At 35.5% G+C, this 15,189-nt stretch overlaps 1 protein-coding gene across 2 annotated transcripts in view; it reads right to left on the bottom strand.

Annotated features, from left to right (window-relative positions):
- Positions 1-15,189, bottom strand: part of BCAS3 (BCAS3 microtubule associated cell migration factor) — a 341,361-nt gene that overhangs the window by 60,265 nt on the left and 265,907 nt on the right. Inside the window, exons 18-19 of one of the 2 annotated variants that reach the window (XM_006154459.3) lie at positions 11,224-11,268; positions 798-922 (exon numbers count right to left, since the gene is read on the bottom strand). In XM_006154459.3, the coding sequence (XP_006154521.1) occupies positions 798-922; positions 11,224-11,268 (170 nt within the window). The remainder of the gene's footprint in view (positions 1-797; positions 923-11,223; positions 11,269-15,189) is intronic. The other variant, XM_006154460.3, reaches the window with a different exon arrangement.

The raw sequence follows: 15,189 nt of genomic DNA, 5'->3' as shown, positions 1-15,189 counted from the left end.
AGCCACCGGGTCCTGGACTTGAACCATGGTTGACCATGTAGGAGTCCAGTGCCCTTAACCACCATGGCGCCTGCCGGCCCTACTCATGTTTTTAAAACATGATCAAGTTACTGGTTCTTATTTTTTCCCTTACCATCTTTCTTTCCCTTTTTCTCTTTTTCTTTCTTTTTTCTTGACAGGATCTCGCTATGCTGCCCACTCTGGCCTCAAACTCAAGATCTTCCTGCTTCACCCTCCTAAGCACCTGGTATTACAGGAGCATGTCACCAGGTCTGGTTTATTATTATTACTATTATTATTATTATTTTAATCAAAATTTGGTGTTAAAACCTAGTTTTAAGCTGAGTCCATCACCTACTAACTAGTGCCTATATCTAAGTTTATTAAACTTGCTGATCACAAGTTCTTCATCTCCAAAATAGAGATAAATAAGGTTTTTTTTCTCTGTATTTCAGAGACAATGGCATGAAATTATATAGTTTGAAAAATGTAAAAGTTGTAAAATGGGTATGGAATTAATAGCATTGAGATCTGTAAGCTGTCACCAAAAACACAAAACCATACAAACCAACGAAAACAATACCATCCATTGGGCAGTTCGTTTCATGTTCACAGTGAAAGGGTAGATTTCAATCTTCTTGGCCAGGCTTCAGTAGTTGAGGGGACACACACATTAATTGAACAGAAAGTTCTATTTCTAGACTACTGGGTACAAGATTATTCTAGAACTGTCATCAATTTTTCTTAAGAAGTTAAGATTACAAATGGCAAGATTGAACTTAAGTAAAAATACATACCTTTTTCTCTTTTCAGACCTGCATTATTTGGAAACCATGACCTGGATGTCCCAAAGATTGCAGCCACACAAAATTCTCCGCCCATCGATTTGCTGGGTGAAATTTGAGGAGGTGGTTTAACTTTGCTTAAAAAATAAAATGACAGTAAAAAACAAACAAAAATTACCATGATGAAAAAATGACAGTACTCTGTAAAATGAGATCTTTTTATATAAATTTCACCCTTTAGTATTTAAATCTTCCACTTTAGACATGCATTGTGCCTTAATTATTAACTGTATGTATATGAGAGTATGTTCTGGAATAAAAGTAAAATTAGTTTTGAGTTGCAGAGACTTATCCAGAGAGAAACTAGAAGATCAATAAAAAAGTAACTCCTTTTTTTTTTTTTTTTCATTAGGGCACATATGCTGGCCGAAGAGAGACAGAGAGGGAAAATGAGAAATCACCTCCCATTGGGGGGTGGCCACTCCACAATCCCTTCTCCTCCATTCTCCTGTTGGGATTTTGGACAAACACACATGTGCCCAAGCTGTTGGGTCCAGCACTTGAACTGCAAAGCCAGCCTTTTAACCACCATACCACCTGCTGGCCCCAGGAAAACAAAACAGAACAAAAACAAAACAAAACAAAAAACAAACAAAAACAACTAACTCCACTTTGAAATATGTGTTGGCAAAATCCAAGTCACTTTTTGTCAGATAAATATTTCCCTGGAGATTTCAATGTGAAACAATAGTATCAGCATAAACATTTCACAATAATAAAATAATTTATCATTTCATTTTACTATATAAGATGTGTGATTAAGAATACAAGTAAATGGAGACAGCATATGAAAATGAGATGATATCAAAAAAAATCTGAAAAGTGCTCTCAGCCACAATACTATGTGTGTAGACAATATACAGGGAGGAGATCTAATAATCTATTGCAATTATATTCCACCTGTTGTTTCTTTTTAGCCTTGGATTTTTAGAAAACCAGTTTATTCAGGGAAAAGAGCTTAATATCCATTTACCTCTCAAGCACAAATCTTCTGTTTCTTACAAGTTCAAGGACATATTTATTAACTGTTATTTCATTTAACTACCATTAGTTATATGGTATTGTTTCTTTTCTTTTTCTTTTCTACAAATAAGCTTTCATGCCCTCAATTTCAAATATCAACTTTTCATTCTCTTTCATATCCTATATTTCTGTCCTCATTTTAAAAAAGAAAACATTTTAATATGTTAGCAGGTGAGAATGCTCACCTGAGAGAGACAAAGAAAGAGAAGGAGAGGCAGAGAGCACCCCCCCACCACCACCACCATGGGGCATGGTCATGCAGCAATCTCTTCTTCATTTCTTCATCCTGTCGAGATCTGGAGCATGCACCCACATGCACCTGGCACCTTTTTTAAGCCACCAGAGTCAGGATTTGAACTGTACCATCAGCAGTGTAGCACCTGGGTCCCTTAACCACTAGGTGACTGGGCTAGCCACACTGTGTTTGCTTTTGATGTATCAAGGGCTTCCAGGAAGCTCAAGAGCAATTTTACCAACCATGTTAGGTAAATTATTTTCTCACACTTATAGACCAGAAAAGAGCCTCAATGTATACTGGGCAAGATCACAGACCAGGTGGGATACAATGACTACCAGAGCTCTCATGTCAAACTTATGTGTACCAACTTTTGCTCACTTTTCTTTATTTATTTTTTTTAATGAAGTAGGTGGGATAGGGATCAGCAAATGGAGTAATGGTAATGTCGCTGGAATCCCACATAGTCAACCACGGTCTGAACCACAGATTAGGTGGCTCGAAACTCACACCAGGCATGTGTGCGTGTGTGCCCAAAATCCTAGGAGGTGAATGGAGGGGAAGAGACTGCAGCATGGTCATCCCCACTGGAGGGGTGATTTCTCGCTTCCTGTCTCTCTGTCTCTCTGGATCTCTCCAGCGATCACATATGCTCTATAGCAACAATCTCTCTTTCTGGAAAAAAAAAAAAGTAGGTAGGATGAAAAGAGACTGTGGTCTCTAGAGCCAGAAAGAAACCTGAGTCTGAAGGCCAATGTTGTCACTTATCAGCTGGTGACTAGTTATTAAACTCTCAGAGCTCAGACTACTTCTATATAAAATATAAATAGTAATGATTACCACATAAGGTTATTTTAAGAATTACATTATTTGATCTCAAAGTGTGGCCCCTGGCTAGGAGTACCACCTAGGAACATCCCAGGCATACAGACTAATACTAATCAGGCCCTATCCCAGACCTACTGAGTCAAAAACTCTGGGGATGGGGTCCAACAATCTGTGTTTTGTTTTGAACAAATCCTATAGGGGTTTCTGATGTATGCACAGTGGGAGAACCACTTATTAGATAAATCAAGTAAAGTTCCCAGAGCAGTGCTTCCCCGTATCACAGTCCTTAACAAATATTAATTCTCTTACACAGACCGTGGCCATTACCTAATTTCTTTTGCCTTTTTTTGTTGTTGTTGTTTTTTAATGAGAGAGCATGCGTGATAAATCAAGTAAAGTTCCCAGAGCAGTGCTTCCCCGTATCACAGTCCTTAACAAATATTAATTCTCTTACACAGACCGTGGCCATTACCTAATTTCTTTTGCCTTTTTTTTTGTTGTTGTTTTTTAATGAGAGAGCATGCGTGCATACATGCAAATGAGGGAGAAAGAAAAGAAGAGAGAAGGAGAGAGAAGCACCCTCAACAAGGCCTTCTCATGCCAAAACCTCCCTTCCCCAGCCCTTGAGCTCCTCAGGATGCCCACGCATGCGCACACTCATACTCAGCATGTTTTCACACTGATCCACGCTTCCAACCCCACATTGGCCATTTGGCTTCCAGCCCTGTAAGGCACTGCACGACCACTATGCCACAGTGACTGGGCCTCTAACCTCATTTTTTAAAAAGTCATATTTTGGTAATGTCAGTTTCCCAGTTCCTATGACACTTGAAATAGTCTCCTCTCAAATATATTATTTTCTACGATTTTTATTTTGGCATCTGTCCTTCAAGGAAGGCAAAAAATCTGGATCAGAGGCAGCTAGGATTGGTCCCTTCAGTCTCTGCCTTTGAACCAAATCCATGTTGATGCGCATGCTCTGTAAGGAAAAGCTGCTTCTATCCATCACTAACATTTCCCAAACACTTCGCATCGCTCCCCAAATAAATCAAAGTCATGCCTCAAATATCAACACCAGTCACAGTCAGCCGTCCAGTGACAGGGAATAAAGATACCTTTTTTTAATTTTCTTTGAGGAAAAGAATCTAGTTCTGCAGTTCCCACCCCTTTTATTTATTTATTTATTTTGGAGAGGTTTATGCTATAGGGCGTGTGCGCTTGCCAGACAGACAGACAGAGAGAGACAGATAGAAAGTGAGAAATCACCCCCCGGGGGGGGATGGCCACGCCGCAATCCCTTCTCCTCTGTTCTCCTCTCGGGATCTTGGGCACGCATGCACATGCGCCCGGCGTGAGTTTTAAGCCACCAGGTCCAGGACTTGAACCGTGGTCGACTACGTGGGAGTCCAGCAACATAGCCATCATGCTAAATGCTGGTCCCTCCTGCAGTTCCACTTCTTCATAGCTGCATGTGCCACAACTCAAAAGAGAAGGCTCCAGAAAGGAAAGTTTCATTCTACCATAGACTTGACCACTTTCATATCTAGGTCCCTGGCATAAGGACTGTTCTTTCACGTTATGGTGCAGTCTGTTGCATTACTTAAAATATAAGTTTTCCTTCAAATTTTTTATTTCCACCATTAAAGTACTATCACTGAGCTGACAACTCCTGTTTCTGGCTTCTTTAAAGTAGTATTGGTCATTTTTAACCTTTTAAGGGCTTTGGAAGGCCAGGCAAAGAGGAGAGATAAAACTATTCTAATTTTTTTTTAAATTGCTACAGAGTACTTGGACTCGCCAGAGAGAGAGAGAGAGAGAGAAAGCACTCCCCAATGGTGCATGGTCACGCCATAGTTGCTCCTCTTCCATGTCTCCATCCTGTCAGCATCTGGGTCACACACATGCACACATACCCAGCACATTTCCCAAGTTGCCCATGCCAGGATTTAAGCTCTGGTTGGCCATTTGGGATCTGGCTTCCTTAACCAGTAGGTTGTGGGACTGACCCTAGAATTTTTTTAAAGTTATTTGCGATCATGTGGCTATGTGCTTTTACTAGAACCACCATACTGGAACAGTGATATTATGATGCACAAAAAAAAAAAAACTTTAAGGATTTTTCTAAATGACTAGATAATATTTCCATGATTGTTGCTGTTTTTAAATCATGTAAGTAATGAGTAAACCACTTCTTAAGAAAAAAATATGGCTCCTCTACATACATCCTAAGCATATGTAAAAATAGTTGCTACTGAACCAAATGGCCACCTTTATAACAAGATATTGATTAGAAAAATGACAGAACATTAATTTAGACTTCAACAAGATATTGATTAGAAAAATGACAGAACATCAATGAAGACTTCGAACACACAAAAATATATTCTATATGTTTATTAGCTTAAAATCTAATCAACCCCTGTTGCAAGTTAGTATTTTTTTGTATTTCTCTAAGTTACATAATACAGGTTTGGAACACATAAGTAAAAAGCACCACATAATGTAATTTTACATTATATCCTATAGAAAATAAATATTTTAGGTTAAAAGTAAGTTTAATTTTTGTCAAGCATTATTATTATTATTATTTTGGAGAGGTTTTTGCTATATGGTGCATGTGCTCACCAGAAAGACAGAGAGAGACAGAGAGACAAAAAGCGAGAAATCACTCCCCAGAGAGAATGGCCACACCACAATCCCTTCTCCTACATTCTCCTCTCAGGATCTTGGGCACGCACGCACACATGCCTGGCGTGAGTTTAAGCCACCAGGTCCAGGACTTGAACCACAGTTGACTACATGGGAGTTCAGCAACATAGACATTATGCCAACTGGTGGTTCCAAGCATTATTATTTTTATGCTTATATTTGATTAATTCTAATTATTTTTCTGATAGGACTTTAATAAATTCCATTAGTAAAGGTTTCGGTTTAATGAGGAACCAAAATAGTTTTGATCTCTGAGAATAACTTGCTACTACATGACATAGTGTTGTGCACTGGGTATGGAGCATATGGAGTGAATACATTAATATCGAGTTATCACTATCATCATTCTGTTAGGTCATCAGGAAAGTCACTGGGTTTTTCTATGTAAAAATGTGTCATGATTTTCCTGACAACGCGATATATCTGGAATAACTGTGGTATTTAAAGCAAAATAGAAATACAGAAATATATATGTATAAATAAGATTAGAGGGATATAAAAACAAGAAATAATCTACTGCAAAGGCTATTTAAAAAGAATGAAGGAACTTCAAAGAGTTAGTGGAAAAATGAAATTGAGGGAGAGCTTATTCAGGTGTAGAAAAAATTTTAAATTCGTGCAGTTTTTCCATAATACACATTTTCCACTAACTTCTTAAAGATCTCTTATATTTTCTATGTGATATGCTCAAAGTTAGCAGCTCAATTTGCCTCTCATCCTAAATTTTAAAGTGAATAAATCCAGCAATATATAGTAGAGGTAGAACGGTTTTCTGACTAATGCATGTCCGTGACATACCAGGCATGAATTTTTCCAAAATTACCCAGAATATTTCTATTGCAAAATAACTTCTTCTTGAGGGAAAGATGAAACATTGTAACATGATTCATATGTGAATGGAATGGAAAACTGCTGGACTTACAAATCATATATAATAAATTTACACACTGGTGAACCAATCCTTATAGAAAATCTTTTTTGCTTTCTTGCTTTCTTCTCTGAAAGGAGTTATAACAAATCCCATTACAAAATATTTTCAAATTTAAAAGAGAGTTCCTCTAATGTCTAGAAACCGTCTCTCATTTATTTATAATTTATTAACTTAATAATACATAGATATAGGGGCTGGCGAGCAGCATGGTGGTTAAGTGCGCTGGACTCCCACATGGCCGACTGTGGTTCGAGTCCCGGACCTGGCAGCTTGATCTCTCTCTCTCTCTCCTTCTCCCTCCCTCCCTCTCAGGTCAAATTAAAAATTAACTAATTAATTAATTTAAAAATAAATAGAGTTAGATAAAGTAATTCTTTAAAAAAAAACACAAAGATTTAAAACATTTATTTATGTGCCCAGAAGTTTAACTATTATTATGTAAACTCATCCAACTGCTTTTCCCTTTATCAGAGAGAATGAGAAAGAGCCATAGATAGGCATTTTTGACAGGGCCTCTCTATGTCACAATCCTTGTGCTCCAGCCTCCCAATTAGCTAGGATTACATCTTCACACAGGTGTCACACCCAGCATGTTCAGGTCAACCCAGAAACTGAACCCAGGCCTCCCATGCACCTAGGCCTCATTCATTTTTTCAAATGATTACACAGGAGAAAAAAAATATACTGACAGTCCTGACAGAATCCTTTCTAAGATAGCCCCCTATCCTTTACTCCTATTATAATTTCATAAATAATTCTATGTTCAAAATAAAGAAAAAATTGACTTAACTTTTGAGCAAAACACAAAAATTCAACCAACCTAACTTTCACCATTTCAGGGAAAACAATGATCACAAAACAACACATTGACTAATCCTCACATAAATGAACATTATCAAAAGAGAAAGAACATGCAAACAAAAACCCAAGATAGATTGCACAGTAAAAAATCAGAGGAGTTTAATTCTGCCATTTCTTCTGAACAAAGGCTTAGCTACCTAATCATAGCATGATAATCACTGTCACTGCCACCATAAGAAACTGTTGGGATATTAACATTACTAAAGACATAAAAATATTTACAAAGGCAGTTGAAGTTATCCTTTCCTCTCCCTTTGGCTCCTTCTGTATTTGTAATTTGGTCAGATTAAGATATTGAATTTCTCTTGCCTGTTTTCTGTCCACACTCAAAGGCAAACAAAAACAAAAACAAAAACAAAACTCCAATGATAACCTTAAGAATTCTAGGATGAGGATCCCAATGTAGATGGTTTCCCCAGGTACACCAGAATAAGATGCGTGTGGGGTATCTGTGGACGCCGTGATCGGCAACGATGTGGCCCAGTGCCTTGTTCAGAAACATGCGAGGAGCTAACGTGAGATAGGAGCACTACCTCTTTCATTTTCTAAAAGGTAAAGGAACCATTCACGTTAGAGTGTAAATGTAAAACACAGTGTTAATGTAAGAATTATAAGTGGTGTAAAGACTATTAAAAAAGAAAAAACAATGTATATTTTTCATTATGATTAAGCCATTAAAAGAAATGTAGTTTTCTCTCATTCTCAATTTTATTTTCTAAAATAAGACCTAAGAGGGGGAATAGAAATTATTTCATTCTAAATCACTAAAGATAATCTATCTAAAATTATTCTATTTGATCTAAAATCATTCTTAAATGTCTTAACAGATTTATGTAAACTTGGCAGGTAAGAAACTATTCTCTTCTCCATATAAATACTACAAAAAGTGAAACTGTAAATTAAAAAAAATTCTCATGAGAACATTTGTTTAGATAAATTATATAATCATAGAATAGAATTAAAATGTTAAATGTAACTTGACATATGTATATTGTAATTCTTTAAAATTAATATTATATAAAGACTTTACGAGTGAGGGATATCAATATGGACTACTTATTGGCCATCTGTTATGTATATTTTTTGATAAGCAATTCCAAAATAACAGTAGCTTAAATACAATACTAAGTGTATGCTAAGAGTGCAATAAATACTGTTAACTATTTGTAATAGTGAAAGCAAGTTTAAAAATTCATGCTAAAATTATTTCTCTTAACTTTTTATATTTAAAAATGGATGTTATCCATGCATTATTTTACATGGTTATTCAAATCTAAATATCCTAGTTAAATTAACCCACAGGACACATAATACCAGGGAAGTCTAAAGTGACTAAAATACCAAAAATGGCCTGCATAGTTTCCTTGTTACAAGCTTATTTGTTATTAAACATAAAGATACTTTTTAAACTGACTCACCTGAAAATGTATAAATTTTAAAAACTAAACCAATTTCATGAAGATTAAAAAATTCACAGAAATCCTGATATACCAAAAGCAAAACCTAGCTAAGTATAAATGCTGCAACCTGAAACCAATAAAAAATTTCACAAGAAATTTATATTTCATTTTAAGAAGAATTATAAAAATTTCATTTCCATCTAAAATACATATATTACCCTACAACTGGAAGTACAATAAACATATTTATTTGGCATAATGTTTTATTTCAGAACAATAAATAAAAAACATTCTCAGGTTGAAGGCTAAATATCATGGAAAAATAGTAAAACCTATTAAAACAAAGGAGCTCTTATAAACAACATGGAAGAAGTTGTCAAATTTATATTCATTTTGCTGCCTTAATTTGAGGTTTCATTAAGATCTTAATGGAAAAAACATGCACCACTGGTAAACTAACGCATTTTAAAGGAGGACCTTTTAGTCTAGTATAAGTGACTAAAAACGAGGTTCTTGTGAGCTAACGATGGCATCAAACAGACCACAAAGCAGTCTTCTAAAAGACAGGCCATGATTTAGAAGTCTACTATATTTCATATATCCCTTTCTTTAATCTGGCTCTTTTAATCTTGTTTCAACCCCAAATCATTTCTGGTTGACAAGTGCTTTTGCTTAAATGTGAGGAGCACATAAGTTGTTGAAGGAATGGACTTTTCTTGTTTAACATACAACATTTGTTACTCCATTTTTACTTCTATGAGAAAACTTCAATCTTTATTAACATACTAAAGCTCTTTCCTTTGTACTTAGAATGAGAAACTTATTCTAAACTCATTCTTTAATTCTAAGTTCAGTCTACAAAGAAATTCTGTTATATGAATGTGGTATTTAAAATTCACTTTTCATGATAAGCTCTTAAGAAAGATCCACGTATCTTCTTTGGTTTTAGAAGAAATGTGGTTAACAAAACGAAAATCAACTTCCAAGAGATTTACATTTACGTATATCCTGAATTTATTTAGAATAGTTTTGCAAACTGTGTCCTAATTATGATGCTGCATTTCATAGAGAAACATTCTGTGATTTGTTTTATGTTACCCATTCTTAGATAACAATGATATTTTCAGATGTTCCTGTTGCATATTAACACTGAAATTATATCAAATAATTCAACCTTAAGGAACTATTTAAACTTCTTTCTATCCAAGAGAAAAAGGTCGAAATGTGTTTTCAAGAATAATGGGACAGAACAACTCCCCGTGGTAATTATGACAGTTACATAGATAGGGATAACACTCTTTGAGGCATTCTAATTAAATGAGTAAAATAGATATTGCTAACATTTCCCAAGACTTTCTTTTGGCTCACACATTCCTCAAATTAAAAAAAGATCTAATTTAAAGAAACCTGTTTTCAAACACAATATTTTTCCTTTAAACTAGAACACAAATAGTGTAATAGCAGCTAACACTGAGCATTTACTACACACCAGACACTTACTTACATACATGTATATATATTTTTTCAATTCATTTAATATATTTAATGAACCCATGAGGTAGGTGCTGCTGCTGATTTCATTTACCAGATAAACAAGAAACAGAGTTTTTAGAATATCACCTAAAAACATATAACTAGTAAGTATGTGAGCTGGGAATTTAACACCTAGGCAGTCTGATTCTGGAGCATTGACTCAACATCTAAACATTTTATGTCAGATTTTTGCTATAACTTATTTTAAATCATTACATAAAAGCATTAAATATACTCTTTTTTCTGTGATAGTCATATCTAATACTGACAAAGCTGCAATCTATGATGTTACTCACAGGTGTAAATCGTTCAAAATAAATTGAGAATTTTCATGTGAAATACACATTTCCTCATCACATAGCTCCTTAAATACCTAAACTAGTCCCCAGACAGAACTGACTGATATCCCTTTAGGACTACATAAAATGTAATAAAAACTTTATGGTGCATTTTGGTATACTTTAAATATATTCATATTTCAAAATAAATCATGTCCTCAAATATTAAGCATGATATCCAGAGAACTTCTATCATTATATTACTCAAAGCTTTAAACATGTGTTAGCCTTTGTCTTGTAATTTCGATTGTAATAACTGTAATTATGAGACAGTGCTTTGGTTTTCTTTTTTCAAAATATTCATTTGTTTCTTTAAAAAAAAACTTTACAAGGAACAAAATGAAATCAAGAAAACTTTTTTAAAGTTTAAATATCAACATTCATGTCCCAACTACAAATTATTAATTTGGTTCATCTCTCTGTGATCAGGCCATGCAACTGAAAACAAAGCTACAAAACAGAGTTACTTTTTCAGAGTACAGCAAATGAATTAGGCATGCGGGACTGAACTGGAACTCACCATGGAGCTTTTATGGAAAAACATCCCGCTCCAAAGAGATAAGGCCTTCATGGAAAAGGGGGGAAAATGCACAAAAAATTAGGAAAACTCATTTAATGTCAACAAACACATGAACATCATACTGTTATAGAGTATGGATAAAAATAACTACAAAATTAGTACTCATTTGTAATCCCACATTCTGATAAAAACCAATAAACAGAATGATGTGTAGTCATAAGGCTCTTAATTTTCAGTTAGGAATTTCAAAATTTTCTATTTCTCCCCCTTTTCTAGAGCACACCTACAGCATTTCTAAGTCAAAATAAAATGCAATTCAGTGCTGAAGCCCTTTTAAATAAAGTACAAGTTAATGGAATAATCACAAAAGAGTGAGATCAGTAGCAACCAATGTATTGTTGTCTGACCTGAAATGTTTAAAATGAGCTAATGATAGCAAAAAAAAAAAAATTGATATGACAGCATTTGCTATCCATTGGTGCATTGGTGTCTCAGAGCCACAGAAAGAAAGCACATATTTTTATTTGCAGTAAATAGAACTAAAAATTGGTTTTGGTCACATTCCAGGAAATAAGGTTAGCATCTGACATTTTGAAGAAATAAATGCAAAAAGAAAGCACATTGCATATGTCCTTCTTTAAATCTGGTACGAGGAATACATAAAATATTCTACTAATTAGCATTAATTTCCCAATTAATTGAGTCTATTTGACCATAAACTGAAACTTAAGGAAAATGGTTTTCTAACAGTGAGTGCAATTCTGAGGCTTGGAGTACATCAGACACAAAGAAGTAAACAAGAGACATGGAAGAGGCAGTAAGTAGAAGAAAGTGAGGCAGAAGGAAAAAATAAGACATTGGAAAGTAAAAAGAAACGTTAGAAATGTTGACAATGCTCAGCAAGGATAGCACTCTCATAATTAGTTAGTGGTAAGAACACAACCAGAGATATGATGTTATCAACCACGATTAAAATAGCGTACATAACACTTTTTTGACTGTGACCCACATTGTAAGGTACAAGCTAGTATGTTCATGACACACACACAAGTAAGATTGAAATACCAATTTAATGAATGTGTTTTTTATTTCATTGATTTGTCCTATTGCCTATTTCCATATTTTGTAAACAGTAATTCTGAGATTTTGTGACAAAGCAGATAGATGTGTATGCTGCGGATAAAGCTCTGACACTGAAGGTCTGACTGGGGTCTGAGATTCTCTATTATCAAGTTCCCAGGTAATGCCAGTACTGCTGGTCTGCAGAGCCATTAGCAAAATAGCACTTTATTCTATCCTATTTCATTAGAGAAAAAAAAGTTGGTTAAATTCCCCTTCTCTGATTTCACAACTGATTAATTATGTTAAAAACACAGATTAAATAACTGAGGCCACTTGAAGAGTCCAACTTAATAGTGACAGTGATCCCATGCAGAAATGATCAGAAAATGGAAGTGTGAATCAATTTCAGTATGCCCACAAGTACCTCTAAAATAAAGTGGTTTTTACTGGCATACAAGATCTAACTTCTCTCTCTCTCTCTCTCTCTCAAAGAGATGTTTTTGCTATAAAGATGCATGCACTCACTGGAGGGACAGAGAGACAGAAAGCAAGAAATCACCCCCCATGGGGGATGGCCGTGCCGCAATCCCTTCTTTTCCAGTCTCTTCTGGGGATTTTGTGCATGCACACACACGTGCTCAGCATGAGTTCTAAGCCACTGGATCCAGGACTCAAACCATGGTGGACTACGTGGGAGTCCAGTGACATAATCATGATACCATCTGTTGGTTCCCTAACTTCTCTGAATTTCACTTCAGTGGGAGCACATCTGAAATAACCAAAGAGTTCATATGATTCTCATAGAGTATTTGGAACGTCCAAGCTCAAGTTGCTTTTCAGTATATGCTATACCTATTATGAATACTCTCCTAACTCCAAATATCAAAGCATGGGCTATTTAAAGAATTTTCAAGTTTTTCCTTGTTCACTGATGACATAAGAAATTTCTTCAAGAACACCAAAAAAACAAACAATCAAAAATAAAACAAAACCTCCAGGTCTCTGCATTTCAACAGACCACCTGATATTTCCCACCTATAGAATCAGTAAATATATCTTCCAGGTTTAAGTTTCCTTATATACAAGGAGACATGTTGGCTAAACAAATGATGCAGAAACTTTAAAAAGACATTGCCGAGATTTTCCTTTCCAGGCAGTAATGTGTTACCAATAAGGCCTACTTCAATCAAATAAGGATCCTCTGGTTAGCATAGCTCAAGCAGAAAGAAGAGGGTGAGAACCTGGTTTAGAACGTATGCTTGGCACGGATCCTGTCTACAGTCACTCCCTTCTTGTGCAGTCCCACAAAATGGATCTCTGCCACGTACACGTGAAAGAAGATCCACAAACTTCCAAGTATGGTGGCTGACGTAATTACTGACTCTGTATGGGCAGTGTCAGCTGTTCTTTTGAAATGTACCTGCTTCATCTTTCCTCAGTAGCAAAAGAATGAAAATACGAGTCCATGATCCAGCTGTGACTTTCTTTTCTCCCTTCTGAGAGTCCACAGCTGTAGTTTCGCATTGGAGTGTGATGAGAGTGGGGAAAAGTGGAAAGAGGATGAGTTGGGAGGTATATCAGAATTTAAAAATTGTTTAATTAACTAAAGATTGTTAATTTACATAGGCAACTCTAACTACTATATTCAGGAAGAATTAATGTTTTATAATCACTAAGTTTTAGCTGGCTTAACAATCCTGCCATATATAAAAACTGTTTAATTCACAAACTGAATTCTGATAGAAAAACCTTAGGAAGAACTGGTCAGAGACTGAAAATCCAGAAATATTTACTATAGACTTATTTGTAGAGCACCAAGAAATATTTGTTTTAAAAAGTTAGTACTAGAGAGTCAGAAGATAGAAAGGAGCTGGGTTTTGTAACATGCCATTAATGCCACAAGTCATAAAATTCTGAATCATTTTGTTGATTGTCACACAGTATCACAAAGACTCAGGTCTTCCTTACTAGCTGAAAATGAGATAAATGGAAAGATTTTTTTAAATCGTGAGAAAAAAGTAAAACTAGATTGCACTTGAACATGCTCAAATCCACTATAAACTGATTCTAATGCTAAAAGATATTAATAATGGTTCTGTTCAATCACCATCAAAGTACCTAGAGTCTAAGAGACGAATTCTATAAACATACTCTACATAAATTCTATTTATCAAATGATCATGTGTCAGGGCACTGCCATATAACAGACATCAGAATGATGTGAAGTCATTATTCTTCAAAAATAAATCCTAGGGATTTTCCTGACACCTATAGTCTGTGTGCGTTCATTTAAGCTGCAACTTTAGCACATGTATATGAGTAGATTATTCCTAGTGCCCTTTTCGATCTTTACTTTGAATTTTTCACTGATTCTAACGGCTCACTACCAAAGAGACCTGTGGCCCTGTTGGTTTTCAAAACACTGATCTATAGGGCAAAATAAGGCTGAAACAGAGAAATGTCATTTTCAAGATATATTCGACTTGCAAATTTTAATTACAAATGCAAAGACCCAAGCTTGGTGGCATGTACCTGTAGTCACAGCTCCTTGTTAGGAATACCACACACAAATATACAGCACCCCCCTTCCAAGGAAAAAAGTACAAACAGAAGAAGTAAAATATTTTTATTAGAGAAACACAATGTTCAAATTCTGCCATTTTTGCTGTAGAGACTATCATAGCATAAATAATGTCAAAAATTCTCTAAAAAGATATAACTGCTGCCTTTTAATATATCACATAGTGGAGACCAGCAGGTAGTGTGGTGATTAAGGTGCTGGATTCCTGCATGGTTGATTGTGGTTCGAGTCTCAGAACCAGAGGCCCAAGAGGAAAATGGAGAAGGGATTGTGGCATGGCCATTACCCTGGGGGGGGGGTGGTGACTTCTCACTTTTCCTCTC

The sequence above is a fragment of the Tupaia chinensis genome, unplaced genomic scaffold, assembly GCF_000334495.1.
Source record: "Tupaia chinensis unplaced genomic scaffold, TupChi_1.0 Scaffold000407_4, whole genome shotgun sequence".
Lineage (NCBI taxonomy): Eukaryota > Metazoa > Chordata > Mammalia > Scandentia > Tupaiidae > Tupaia > Tupaia belangeri.
Note: the sequence above shows the minus strand (reverse complement) of the source record. Positions and strands in the feature narration are given on the sequence as shown.